Below are 13,336 nucleotides of genomic sequence, written 5' to 3'. Positions count from 1 at the left end.
CGCGTGCATAAACTTTTGTACTGCACAATGAAAAAACAGAATACAAATCACATAAGAAGAAGTAATTGATAATAAGTTTTACCTACATGCAGGGGAGACAAAAGATTGCATGGTGAAAACCGTTTGAAGCTACGTAGAAAATTTATGAGGATAGAAGACCATTTAGCGTACCGTAGAAATTTAGCCCCTCCCACATCGCGTCTTCCCTAACTTCTTCGACGCGTTCCTCTTCGCGACAATATCATCACGACGACACGACCCTCACAAACTCCTTCACCATGGCTTCCGTCAGCAGACGCCTGGTATCTCGCTCACGCCTGAACGAAGAATCATCTCCAGCACCTCGCGGGCGTGGCAGAGAATCGCGAGCACCTGCTCGGCAGCAACATGATCTCCCACCATACGAGCCACCAGCCTGCCCTCTGACCGTAGATGCCAAGCGCAAGCTCGATGATCTCAGAACGAATCGCAGTACTGCGAAATATGCGAATCACATCAAGACCGCGTTGAAGACGGTATCGGAGTCCGCAGCGAGATGCAACGAAAGACTTACGGATCGCAAAGAGGCAGTCGCCAAAGCGGCCGAGAAGAGGAAGGGCAAAGGCATCGAGGATGCAAATAAGTCGCAGGCGGAAATCGATGAAGAGAATTATGTGAGGCAGTTCAGTAAGCAGGTCAAGACGGGTACGGAGAAGGCAGACATTGCTGTTAGAGAGCTCATTGATCTGGGAGATGAACTGGCTGTCCAGGACACTATTCTCAGAGAGGTGGATGAGAATATTACAGCCGCTCCTGCTCCTCGCCCAGCTAGACGACAGAGGGACGGTGAAGAAGAAGATGCCGAGAATGAAGCTGATGCTCCCGCTGATGATCCGGAAATCATGAGTGCGATCGAGCTGCTGAAGAAAGCCAAGGAGGATTATGCTAGGCAATATCAAGCAAAGAGCTTGATGCAACGGTCAGTACTTTGGTATCTGGGTTGATATGCTCTAATGTCCAGTGCAGGTATGCCGACCACAATGACTATAAGGGTTTCAAACGGCAAGTACACGATGCACAACATACTGGACAAGACAAGCCTCCACTCCCACGTGCCAGTGCTTGGTTTCCAGAGGAGAATGGTGGAAATGCCGAAGAAAGTGATGACGAGGTCATAATTGAGAGTTCTACGACTGCTCTCAAGTGTACTTTCACTCTGCAATATTTCGAAGTACCCTATAGCAACAACAAATGCCCCCATACATTTGAAAAAACTGCTATTGTCGACTATATTAATGTCCAAGGGACAACGTTTGTGGAAGCAAATGGTCAGCGTGGTGTAAAGAAAGCTAATTGTCCGCAGTCAGGTTGCGACAAGGTATGTCCTAATTAAACATTTTCCAATTTGATTACCGCTAAACCCAGGCAGATGCTTTCCCTTGATGACTTCTACGAGGATCGAATCATACTTAGACAAGTACAGCGTGCTAAGAACGCCAATGCTCGACAAGATTACGACGATGACGATGATGATGATGGCGAGGACCATGCTGCTCCTCGTGGGACTCAACGCAATCGGCCGGAACGGATTGACAGTGATGATGATACCATGGATGTGGACGAAGGTACCGCTCGCAAGAACTTGGCAAAGTTCAAAAGGGAACAGACTCGTGGATTAAGCATTGCACCAAGCCATGCCGCAGCTGAGTCTTCTGAAGATGAGGAAATTGAGGTGATGGACATGGCGTAGTGGTACTGGGCTGATTTGAATGGCGTTGTGAGTGGCAAACTCATTGGCGTTGGCAAATGGGAGTGGTGTGGTGTTAGAGGTATGCGCAGCATTGACGTGTGTGTAATATCTGACATCTGCTACTTTGTAGAACTATTATTTCGAGGTACTTCCATGAGCTACCTAAAACTGTAGTGACAACAACCCTTCTCGCCAGAAGGACAGTCCGCAAAACAAACCGAGGAGCGTTGAACTAGATGGGTATTACCGCCAGAAAAGAAAGACCACTTCTTCCCTCAACTCCTCTCCGCAACCCCAACCCACTGTCCCCACCCCAAAACCTTCCCCTCCACCCCCCTCAAAAGCTCATCCTTCTTCGCAACAGCACTCAATCCCTTCCCCTCCACGCCCACACTCTCACTCAACGCCACCACCTCATAAAAATACCTATGCGGTCCATGCCCCCTCAACGGCCGCGGCGGCATATACACATTGCCCCTCATATTCTTCGCATATTCTATTAACAAATCAGTATACACTTTGGACAGACCTCTCCGGCTTTTAGGACGAATACAAAACACAAGTAGAAATAAACAAACATACTAAACCCGCCCCTCAACCTTCCCCCTTCTTCCCCTTTCTCTATATCCTCGGGCCCCAAACTCGTTTTCTCTGGCGGGATGTGATAGAACGCCGCGTGCATAATCGGGAATCCGAGCGGGGCATCCGCGTCTTCGATTAAGATCAAATACTCTTTCACCGACGCAGCGGAGATGGAAGGAGGCAGTGTCCAGGATAGCGAGGGAATCAGGTTCTTGCCTTCACCGGCGATGTAGTCGTTGTCGAGGCGGGAATCGGAGGGCCCGCAGGAGGGGGAGGTTACGGTGAGGGTTGGGGTCGGGTGGGATGTGAAGGCGGGGGTGGAAGGGAGGAGTTTGGAGTCGTGGGCGCGGATGGATTTTGTTAGGTAGGAGATGGTGCGTTCGAGGTATTCCATTGTGGGGGATGGTTTTTTTTTTTGGAGGGGGAGGAAGTGTGGTTTGGTGATATGTAGGGTGCTTGTTGGTTTGTTTTGTGAGGTTTTTTTCTAAGTGATGGTTATGGAAAATGTTAGGGAACAAGAAATTCCAAATGCCTTTATTTTCTGAAAGCATTTGAGAAGCAGAAGTGAAGAGAATAAATCAGGGACATATAAACAAGACTCGGCAGCCTCTCGCTGAAGGGTCAGCCTGACTCGGGCCGCTTGCGGTGAAGTTCCTGATTCGCGGAATCAGGGGGAACCACTTATATCCGAGTAAGCGAATGAAGGGGGTATTGTCACGTGGGTTGATGAAATACACCTACCTGACTACCTGATTCCTATTATAAGTCGAGCAGGCAAAGAGATATTGCAGGATCGGATTAGGCTAAGCTTTGGTGCAAAAGAAAAAACAATCTGTAACCTCTCTTGAGGTTACTAGTCATATTTTATATGACTGTCTCATACCAATCGTCTGCTCCACCTAATCGTCTGCCAGTTGCCAATTGGCTGACATGATTTCGGCGAATTGAACGCTAAACGACCGTCTGTTGCCGGTCTTTGTTTGGCGATTCATAGCTTAATGTGCAGTCATGATTCTGAAAGTGAAAGTGAAAAGGAGTGTCCTTTCTTGTCATGGAATCTTACCTGGCTCTAAACTGCAACATGCCGACACTGCTTGTCTCATTCCATACCATCCATGAAATAACAAGAGGATGTACCACTTGAGCATGGAACATTGTTCTCAGCTAAAGTTGCTACATGATTACGATTATTGTCTCCATTCATGGCTTACATTTTAAAGACAAAAATAAGTTGAACATTTGATCTTAAACAAAGTCTATTCTATAACTTAACATAGGGGAACAAACAAGATACAGACAAGTGTGTTCTATTTCTGATCTTCCAGACATGCCTTAGCATCACGACCCACAAAATCTTTCTTCTGCACGAAACATATACTTGATCCCAAGTCCCTACATCCTGCAAATTACCCTCTCATCCATTCGATCCATTAACCCTCCAAACAAATCCCCTTCACGCCATCACCATATTCTCACTCTGCATCTTCTCCGCCTTAATCGTAGCATAAGACTGCCTAAACAAGAACCCCGGATGAAAAACATTTAAAGCAACCACTGCAACAACACACATCGCACCATCCAATATAATAAACGCAATCTGATCCTGCATAATCGGATTACTCCACCCTCCCGCCATCTCAGCGATTCTATACACGCATCGGATGAAGATGGTACAGTACGCAACCCCGACAGCGATCAGGAAGCCCTTGAACTGTTTCGAGGCTCGCAGAGCTTCGGCCGATGGGGCGAATTGGCCTCTGTGGCGACGGACACGGAAGAAGACGTCGACGGCCATGAGGCCGAAGATTGCCAGGGTGACGACTTGGGAGACGAGGCCGACCATCATCACGTCGTTGCCGATGGTGACGCTGTTGCCTCCACCCGCTGCCATTGCTGCTCCGGCGCTGTAGAAATGTTAGGTTGTGTGCTTGAGTTTGTGTAAGGACCAGCGAAGGTGGGAGGTAGAGGCATGCGAAGTGAAGAGATCAAGTCTTACGTTTGGATGAGGATGCCCATTACATCGCAGAAGATGAAAATCCTCGTATACCATGTTGGTTTAATGCGTGAGAACTGAGCTCCATAAACGATGATACTGTCTAAAATTAGCTTCTCCTTGTACTGAAAAGGATGACTTATGCAAGGCAAGCATTAATGTCTTACATATGCTTCAAGGTAAGATATATTCCTCCAGCGATGAATGCAGGCGCCACAGTCAAACAAACTAATTGTATACCGAGACTATTCAAGAACATCAGCCACAGTTCGTGCAAGTTCCATTGAACAATAGCATACTATGCCTTGCTAAAGGGATCATTGCGCATAAGTAATCGACCAATATATCCTGAGCTCCGTCAGCCAAAGGTTGCTTTTGCTCCAATATATTCAACATACCAATAACTTCAGTCATCGTTCCAACAACCAGAGCAACCATGAAAGTCCAAGCTCTCGATCTGGCGCCTTGGTACAGATGCGCAATCAACGACAGGCCAAAAACGATAACGAGGATAAGGTTGACGGGCTTAGACGGATAATACCCATACACCGACTCCTTGACCGTGCAAGTCTCCTTGGTGCAGTCGTGGTGGACATTATCCGCTCGCTCGAGCAGGAACGATACAATCTGATCCATAGTCGCGAGATCAAAGTACAAAGCAATAGAGAATTGATAAAGGGAAGATTATTGTTAATGTGAGAAGAGAAAAAAGAGTTCAGACAAGAACATCTCGTTCTTTAAGACATGGCTTGAATCTCACTGCGCCTCGCGAGGGACGTGTCAACCTGTAGGTGCCTACCGTTTCCGTATTTTGCAGCTCATTGATTGAACCGTAATCCGTATTCCCAAGTATAGAGACGCGATAGGGGAAATTGGTGGCCAACAATAGAAGGTTCCGTATTTACACCACGCTGATTGGCGCGTATTTCCCCCTGACAGCTGAGCCCAAGATCTCAGCCCTCACTAATCTCATACCGGAAATTTAGACGAAAGTCCTCCCTGTTGTCGTGCCCCTATCAATTCTCGAGGTGTGTACCCGAAACATCGCCAAAAGCCCCGCATTCAAGCCTCAGCCTCCTCCTCTCACCCAACCAACCCATCCTAATGTCCTTCTCCTTCTCCATCCCCGAAACCTCATCCCCCAGCTCAGAGGAAGTCCTCTCCCTGCCCTCCTACGCCCAAAATGAACTCCCAGACCTGGACCTCCCAAAACTGATCTTGATATCTCACGCCCACTCCCCACCACTAAATCCGGCTCCCCAGTTGAGATTTGACTTGCGCAACCTGCCCAACCCGCCGAAACGCATCCGGGACGCGCATGTGGGCACCTCGAAGCGGCTCCAGGAGTGGATGGAGGCCGATCCGGCGTTTTTGGCTAGGTTAGAGGAGATCCGGGAGGAGATTCGGGAGGCGATGGATGGGCTTATTAGGAGGCATGAGAAGAAGGAGGTGTTGAGGGTGGATGTTGATGAGGAGCCGAAGGAGAAGGATAGGGGGTATGAGCATGACGAAGGGCCGGTGGTGAATGGGGATAGCCAGAAAAAGACGGAGGAGGATGAGTCGGGGTATAGACGAGTCTATAATGAGCAGGATTTTAGTGGGTTGGAGTTGAGGGTTGGAATCGTGTGTGCTATGGGTCGACATAGGAGTGTAGCGATGGTGGAAGAGCTGTCGAGAGTATCGTGGCCTGGGTGGGATGTAGAGGTTGAGCATCGAGATGTGGCGAAGAAGAGGGGTACGGGAGGAGGGAAGTCAGGTGGGAAAGGGAGTCGAGGAACAAGGGGGAGTTTTGCATCTTATTCAACGAACGATGACTCTGAGTAGAGCGACATCTTCATTCGGTCTTAATTAATCTCAATCGCATTGTAAACAGCAACGAAGAGAAGCATATGTATCATCTCTATAGCATTTCCTACACCAATTAAGCGAACACCTTTCAGTGTTTCGGTTTCCAGTTCAAAAAAGATCAACGACAGTTACAACAAATGGTTCATATTCCGGAACTCAGTCTACCACCCATGCTCCGAAACGCTCATCACTATTTGCAACAACGAAACACATTCCTTCAGTTTATCATCGTCGACAAGGATCCATCTCTGCCTCGACAATTCTTAGTATCCCGTGAAATGCGCAATGTGCGCATTCTGCGCGTTTCGCGCCGTTTGCGCTCCCCGCGGGATCCGCGCCCTGGATCTATATATGACCTACCTAACACTTATTATCTTGTCTTTCATAAGCTGATGTCCAAACTTCGAACCCGTCTTCATGAACCCTTGCACCTCCCAATAATTTCACGTCAACCAGTCGAATACACCAGCCACAGGTTTATGTAGCAGAGAACGAACAACTTCAAGACCTACATCTCGGCTAATCACTTCACAGCATAGGGTTTGACATCACATCCTAGTCTCAGGGTCCTTCTTCCTAGCATCGCTCACTAAGAATCTATTTACCTCCAGACCTCGCTTGAAGCGGACCACCAAGAAGCTCCCCAGATAGAATTGAAAGGAGAGTGAGGGTGAGTAGATGTATTTATTTATTTAATTGAACACCACGAACTCTTTTAAACACTATCCACCATCTTCACTCTTTACCAAACAAATCCTCCGTACTCGCCCTCTCCCTCTCCCCTCTCCCAGCCTCAATATCCACATTCTCCACCTCCTCAACAACACTCATCCCCATCTCCTTCACCTCCGCACAACCCTCCTCACCCAAAACCTGCACTACAAATCCAAATCAGCACTCCCTTCAAACCCCCAATAACATGAAGCTGACTAACTCACCAGTACTAGTCTCAACAGTAACAACCCCCAACGGCAACCTCTCCTCCTCCCCCTCCTCCCCCTCTTCCCTCAAATCCCGCGCCGAAACCATCGTCGTGACACCGACCTTCATACCCTTCCCCCCCAGACCCAATCCCCACTCACTTAACCCCAGCTCGTAGGCCTCGATATCGCATAACGGCGGTCGAGGGACGAGGCGTTTAGGCGGCGTAGGCAGGTAGGCGATTTCGTAGGGCGAGTCGGAGAGCGGGGAGGATGTTGATGTGAGGGTTGGGTGTTGTGGGCGAGGAGAGGGGGGCGTGGGTTGGGAGCGCAGGGAGGGGAGCGTCGATGCGTTGTCTTTGGATGTTATCCAGTGGAGGACGAGGACTGAGAAGAGGACTGTTTTGATTGAGTGTTAGTTTGGGTGGGAGGGGATGGGAGGGGAGACGGACTGTCGATGTTGCAGCACATGAGGCAGATCCAGCCTGGTTCGCCGTTCAGGACCATGACGACGGTGAGGTTGCTGTTGTAGCGGGTTAGTTTGAGGCGGGGTGGGAAGGTGGTGGGGGTACGTGCACGACGCTGGATGTGAGGGTACAGCAGCTTCCGATGAAGGTTCGGAGGGCGACGGTGCGGGCTTGGGAGTTTCGGTTGTTTTTGTAGGAGTAGAGGGCTTTGCTTGTTAGTGATGGCTGGGGGAAAGCCAAAGGGGATAACTTACAGCGTAAGGGGATTAGGAAGAGTGATGTGAGATAGACCTATATCTGTTGGTCGGATTCAGTTGTGCAATGAGGGGGTCCTTACGTTGACCAAGATATCGAAGCCGATGAGAGGAATCATTGCAACTCTTTTCATTCCTATTCGACAAGTGCGGTTTTCGTAAATAGCAAAGCGACTGTTGAGCAGCATTAGCAGGGAGTACAAACCTTTCCTTCAACTCCAACCAACATTTGCCTTGAGTACATGGCCAGGCTCTGTCAAAGTAGAGAACACAGAAACTCGAAAGATCTGAGATAACTTACAAGTAAAAGTTCAACGCAATCACAACACAGTAAGGGACTACAGACTTAGTCAGACCAAAAACCAATCAGCGAGTGCAGGAACTTACTCAACATTCCAAAGGTGTTGAATAGATACAACGTATCTTTCAATCTCGGCTTCGAGCTTCGTCGAATGATATACTAGCCGAAGAATCAGGTGCCACACCAAGCCGTATGTTGGTGATGAAGACTTACCGCTCGCTCAACAAGGAAAAAGTAGATGAACTTCAATCATTAGACAAGGTAAGACCCCGATCAGCTATGATAATGACATACCACCTTGTGTGATGTTAGTAGAGTCTTGAGTGTTAATAAATTGAGTGCCTCACTTTTGTTGTCATCTATAAGACCGCGAAGTCAGCAACTGCAAATTCAAGGCTACCTATGGCACGCAATATTCTTTGAATGTAAAATTAGGAAGAGGACATGATCTTACATAACAGCTCAAACACAGCAATAACGCTTTTGTGCATATTGAGTCCGAACTATCAATTCCAAACCCATTTGACAGGACCGCTGTCCCAGACGCGAAGAATATCGAGTCGGTATATATGACAAGAACCACTTGAAATCTTAGTCATGACATCAGACACTAGACAATTGGGGACGTACACCAGCAGACAAGAGGTAATCTTGACCAATTTCTGACATTTTGAACACGCCGTGCTATTATATGTTAGAAGTTCAAAAAAATCAGAATCGATGAGGACACTTACAAAGACATATTGATAAAGAACCTATCGAGACCATAGATAAAACAACAGAGAAGACAGTACCAGCCTCTGGCTCGCGAACTGATACGACCATGGCCTCGATGTGAATAGGCTCTTCTAGCCCACTACTTTCTTCCAAAACCTTTCGATTATCACAGCGAAGATCAGGAACGAAAATCGTATGTTATGTGGGGTCAAAAACGTCCTCCAGCAATGCTTAGGAAGCAGCCTCCCACCTTTAGTACCTCCAGCAACTCAGGTCAAAAAGCTGCTGCGGTGTCACGCACCACATATGCGGACCTGCCGCGTTGACTTGACAGCATTTCAGCATGGACGCTTAACGGCTTGAAAATAAAGTATATCTCATGCATCCTGACGTCGCGGGTAAGGAAAAACAAATTGCATGCCTTGGTGCACAGGTGCTTTTGAGATCACGCACTGCAAAGCTATTTGCGGATAAGAGGCACAATGGCTTTCCTCCTTCAATGATATCGATTGCACTGCATCGGGCGGCAGCCACTGCAGTGTTCCGACCCTGACACTCATTGGATAGTGAAATAAACTCGAGGCCAAAGGACGAGACAACGTTACACGATCGGGTAGCTGCAGTCCCAGCGGAGTTTGACTTGCGGAAGCGCTTCATCTGCGGTGGATCCTCGACTCCAGATGCTGAAAGCCGGACATATATTGAGTTTCGGTATGCCACTTGACACACAACATGACAGATGATTTCTGAAATCCCAACTACCTCTGCAGCATTCACCGAAGCCTCCAATGAAAACTCAGAATGCCGGTCTTTGTGAAAAGTGACAGCTATGCGAGGGTAACGCACACCGAGGTCGTTTTTGCAGCCTCTGTCGATCACAGCATGATTTCGAGATTTTGGAAACCCCGCCGGTTGGCTTGCTAGATCCCGAAGGACCAGCCACCGAAAGCCACGACCGTGCGAAAGAAGTTGTTTTTTCTCGGCTGGTGTGATAGCAAACTTGACAGAATGATTCAGATGCAGCCATTGAGGGAACGTAGATAAATGCCTTGCCCGCCCAGGCGCGTCAAATGATCGAGATCTGGCACATCATTGCCAGATCTGGCTCAACGCGAGTTGGAGAGCTGGAAGAGGCGTTGTTTGAGGATATTGAATTGGCCAGCTGAGAATTTGGGCATCAGATATTGACGAAGTAGTCACAAACAATACTGCAGGAGGTTGAGTGCATCGTCGCCTCAGAAAATAAGCAGTGAGAGTCGAGGTCCCGAGTCCCATCATTCTGGCTCTTATCGTCGATCGACTGCATTGGCGAGCGCAGTGTGACACTGAAACCCGGTTTGAATTGCTTCTTGTGACGATGACAGGGTCAGGAGATAAGTTTTCTGTGTCCACGTAGGACAGGTTGGAATGTTTGCTTTTATGAGACGGCTGGAGTTGCGATGAAAATGCGGGCCGGATGCCGGAAGGAGGACCCAACACGTGATTGGCATCGACTCTACCTACCTAGATGTCTTCGCGAATAGAGAGCTCGAAGGCGCCGGATACACTGCAATCGATCTGGAAGTCTATAAAATATTCAAATTAGGTATATTTGGTCTATCTATTCAGCTAATCCGGGCTCCAAAACCATCTCTCAGAACCACGGCTTCCAATGTCCCAATCGCTTTCTATAATTACTCCAAAACTCCTTCGCTCGATATGCGTACATGTCACAAAGCTCAACCTAAACCATCTCCTCCATACTAAGCTTTCCTTCCTTCTGCGCTCTCTTTAAAGCCTTTTTTTCCTCCTTAGCCGCCTTCTTCTCTTCTTTAGCTATCCTCTTCGCCTCCTTCTTCTCCTTCCTTGTAGGACCCTTCGGGAACTCACTTCCCTCACCCTGCAGAACATGACCAGGATGCACCGCATTGAACAGCACCAACGCAACAAACATTGGCAACGCATCAAGGACCAGGAAATAGGCTTCGTGGTAAGGAATGGGGTTCTTGGAGGGGTCGAGACCGGCCGCGAATTCACAAAGTCTGAAAATGATGCGCATGGTGATGAGGGCCAACACGGCGAACATGACATAGAGCAGCTTCCTCCAGTTTCGCGGTCGGCTGTCGAGGATCTGGTTCCCGCCTTCGGTTCGTTCGCGTCGATTCGCGTCGATGAAGAATTTAACGGCGATGCTGGTGAAGATCAAGATGCAGAATTCTTGGAACCCGATTCCGCCCATGTAGATATGGATACCGGCCATAAGAACCGATTGAGATGTGCCAGGTGAGATCAGAACACCGCCACCGAGTTGGGTAAGGAAAGAGAGAACGTCTAGCCAGACGAAGATCTTCGCAATCTTAATGCCCTTGATGCCGAAAACTTTCTTCTCCGGTACGAAGAAGTAGATCATTCTCCCCATCACCATGTAGACAAAGGCGTTGATCCACATAGGAGCCAACAAGACGAGAATCTGCGAGATGGTGGCAAGCGCCGTATTTTGCTGATTCCTTGTTCCGACTGATCGAATGGCGAAACTGGCAAGTTCCCAGATAGCACCCATCAGTAGGACCCAGCAAAGTCTGAATTTCTTGTATGCGAATGCTTGGTAGAAGTGGAGCATTGTCGTGAGGCCGAAGATGACTGTGAAAATGATGGCTGCAGCGAATGATGGGTAGTAGTTGTAGTTGGAATTACAGGCCCATTCTGGAACATATCCGTTCTTGTCGGGTGTGACGCTTATACATGATGCTGTTGCTGAAGCTGTCGAAGTTGCAGTGCTCGTCATTGAGATGGTGGAAGACATTTCGAGTGAGTGTTGGAATGATAGGACGCGTATGAGAAGTAGAGGAGAAACAGTAGATGATGAATGTGATGATGGATTGACAGTGGCAAGAATATCAACTATATATTCCTGAATCACTTGAGTTCAAAGAGGAGTTGAAAAGCCAAGATCATCATGAATGAGGAATAGCTGTATCACGGTTGTTACACAGCCATCAACATTGCAAGCCATGCCGCGTACCATCAGCATGAAAGAAGCGAACAGGACCAGTCATCAAGCCTGAATCTGGGCAATTCGAGACTCCACGAGCGCAAGGCTGGGGCCTGGAGCGAGCCTGCCAATGAGAAGCCATTTCGTGGCACGAAATTAGAAGATTGACGAGGCTGTAAGAGCAGGGAGGTTGTAAGAACGGGGGAACTTTGAGAAGGCTTCGTAACTGGGGAATAGGAAAGCGAGTGAACCAATACGAAGTGAAAGCGATCGTGACATAATACGCAGATTGCGCAAGTGTTTCATGGGTTGGAAAAAGGTGCTGACACAGCCCCTTTTGGTGCAGAGATCTTGGAAACTTCGAAGCTTTGAAGGATTTGGGACGTACTCTCCATCTGTGAAATTCCTAGCCGATTTTAGCGCTCGAGAACATCAAAATGTCCTATACCAACTCCAACATTGTACACTCCTACATAATTTGTTTCTAATTAGACTTCAGTTCTGACTTATCAAGAAGCTATTCTACGTCTTCAATAAAAAATATTAAATATAAACTTAATATATTGTGCGGAATACTTTATATTTTGTGAATTTGTGCCCTGTCGCAAAATCGGCCACGAATTTCACCGATGGAGAGGACGTAGCATCTCGTTTAATTTGATGCGGCTGTGGTTTTGATGAACGACTGGACCAATGAAAGGAGAGATGAAAAAATGGAGCGGGGGCCGAATCACATGACACGGCGAATATCCATGAGGATGATCTGATGATCTCTTGAGGACTTCGGGAGGTATACATGTGGCTGAGGGTCTTCAAATGAGAATAGATGTGTCAAGTATCCCGAAGCACTTGGCCGAGATTGTGGTGACAAAACGACCTCAACGAAAGTTCCCCAGTCTTGACCTGACAGCAGCCGGCATGTGATATAAAGCATGACCCTTCTAAGAAAAAATCTCGTTCGCAACATCTGATGTCAGATACGAATGAATGAACACTCTAAAGACTCATTATGCCGAAGAGCAATCAATCATTCATAGGGCGCGCTGCTGCTCCTTGTGATTCCCTTCTGCCTGGCAAATTAATCTGTACGGAACCTCTCTATTCGCCAGGTTAGGAAAGGACGAAGCAACTGCGATCTGCTACGCCTCTTACGGTCAGGATTGGAGCCGTTAGGTAACCCTAGCCCGAAGATGTACGTTGGCGATCTCGTAATGTACGTTTTGGCGATCCACTGAGGCATTTCCGAATCTCAGATGCCGTTTCCTGAATTCAAACTATTTCGAAGCCGATGACACGACAAGAGGGTCCTGGTTGAGGGATATTTTCCTGAAATCTCAGCTTCCGCATTTGTGGTTCGGCATCTCGACCAAGCTGAGCATAGACCCGGGACGGATCTCCCTAGCGCAGAACCTAAGACCTCTCCCCCGGATTCTCAGGGGTATCGAGAAACTTTGAGGAACAACGCATTGAGTGCACCAACACTTCAAAGCAAACAAGCCTTTTGTCGCGCTGCTTGAGATGTGTTTGAATCTTCGTTTTAGCCCATCGTTCTCC

General features: G+C 48.1%; 6 protein-coding genes across 6 annotated transcripts; 2 read left to right on the top strand and 4 right to left on the bottom strand.

Annotated features, from left to right (window-relative positions):
* Positions 1-98: 98 nt before the first annotated feature.
* On the top strand, positions 99-1,875 carry LY89DRAFT_652687 (uncharacterized protein). Its single transcript, XM_018212211.1, has 3 exons — positions 99-958; positions 1,006-1,357; positions 1,409-1,875. Exons 1-3 carry the CDS (start codon positions 279-281, stop codon positions 1,727-1,729), a joined length of 1,353 nt encoding a protein of 450 aa, XP_018066637.1. The 5' UTR covers positions 99-278; the 3' UTR covers positions 1,730-1,875.
* A 129-nt stretch (positions 1,876-2,004) lies between these two features.
* Positions 2,005-2,945, bottom strand: LY89DRAFT_785672 (PEBP-like protein; the record flags this gene model as incomplete). Its single annotated transcript, XM_018222912.1, has 2 exons — positions 2,312-2,945; positions 2,005-2,225 (listed from the first exon to the last, which is right to left on the bottom strand). The coding sequence occupies exons 1-2, from the start codon at positions 2,703-2,705 to the stop codon at positions 2,005-2,007; spliced, it is 615 nt and encodes a 204-aa protein (XP_018066636.1). The 5' UTR covers positions 2,706-2,945.
* Positions 2,946-3,572: 627 nt separating this feature from the next.
* On the bottom strand, positions 3,573-5,075 carry LY89DRAFT_785671 (RTA1-domain-containing protein). Its single transcript, XM_018222911.1, has 5 exons — positions 4,703-5,075; positions 4,604-4,652; positions 4,472-4,549; positions 4,308-4,403; positions 3,573-4,215 (listed from the first exon to the last, which is right to left on the bottom strand). The coding sequence occupies exons 1-5, from the start codon at positions 4,938-4,940 to the stop codon at positions 3,765-3,767; spliced, it is 912 nt and encodes a 303-aa protein (XP_018066635.1). The 5' UTR covers positions 4,941-5,075; the 3' UTR covers positions 3,573-3,764.
* A 318-nt stretch (positions 5,076-5,393) lies between these two features.
* LY89DRAFT_721940 (uncharacterized protein) lies at positions 5,394-6,262 on the top strand. The gene has a single exon (XM_018218687.1). The coding sequence runs from the start codon at positions 5,409-5,411 to the stop codon at positions 6,126-6,128; it is 720 nt and encodes a 239-aa protein (XP_018066634.1). The 5' UTR covers positions 5,394-5,408; the 3' UTR covers positions 6,129-6,262.
* Positions 6,263-6,560: 298 nt separating this feature from the next.
* On the bottom strand, positions 6,561-9,123 carry LY89DRAFT_204578 (uncharacterized protein). The gene is made up of 14 exons (XM_018205809.1): positions 8,829-9,123; positions 8,725-8,778; positions 8,549-8,676; positions 8,442-8,453; positions 8,389-8,391; positions 8,308-8,337; positions 8,181-8,253; positions 8,095-8,131; positions 7,877-7,967; positions 7,794-7,830; positions 7,649-7,745; positions 7,525-7,595; positions 7,087-7,471; positions 6,561-7,030 (listed from the first exon to the last, which is right to left on the bottom strand). The coding sequence occupies exons 1-14, from the start codon at positions 8,917-8,919 to the stop codon at positions 7,015-7,017; spliced, it is 1,125 nt and encodes a 374-aa protein (XP_018066633.1). The 5' UTR covers positions 8,920-9,123; the 3' UTR covers positions 6,561-7,014.
* A 1,278-nt stretch (positions 9,124-10,401) lies between these two features.
* LY89DRAFT_688026 (uncharacterized protein) lies at positions 10,402-11,831 on the bottom strand. Its single transcript, XM_018215623.1, has one exon. It carries the CDS (start codon positions 11,591-11,593, stop codon positions 10,535-10,537), a length of 1,059 nt encoding a protein of 352 aa, XP_018066632.1. The 5' UTR covers positions 11,594-11,831; the 3' UTR covers positions 10,402-10,534.
* Positions 11,832-13,336: the final 1,505 nt, after the last annotated feature.

Source organism: Mollisia scopiformis (assembly GCF_001500285.1).
Source record: "Mollisia scopiformis unplaced genomic scaffold LY89scaffold_21, whole genome shotgun sequence".
In the NCBI taxonomy this organism is placed as follows: domain Eukaryota; kingdom Fungi; phylum Ascomycota; class Leotiomycetes; order Helotiales; family Mollisiaceae; genus Mollisia; species Mollisia scopiformis.
Note: the sequence above shows the minus strand (reverse complement) of the source record. Positions and strands in the feature narration are given on the sequence as shown.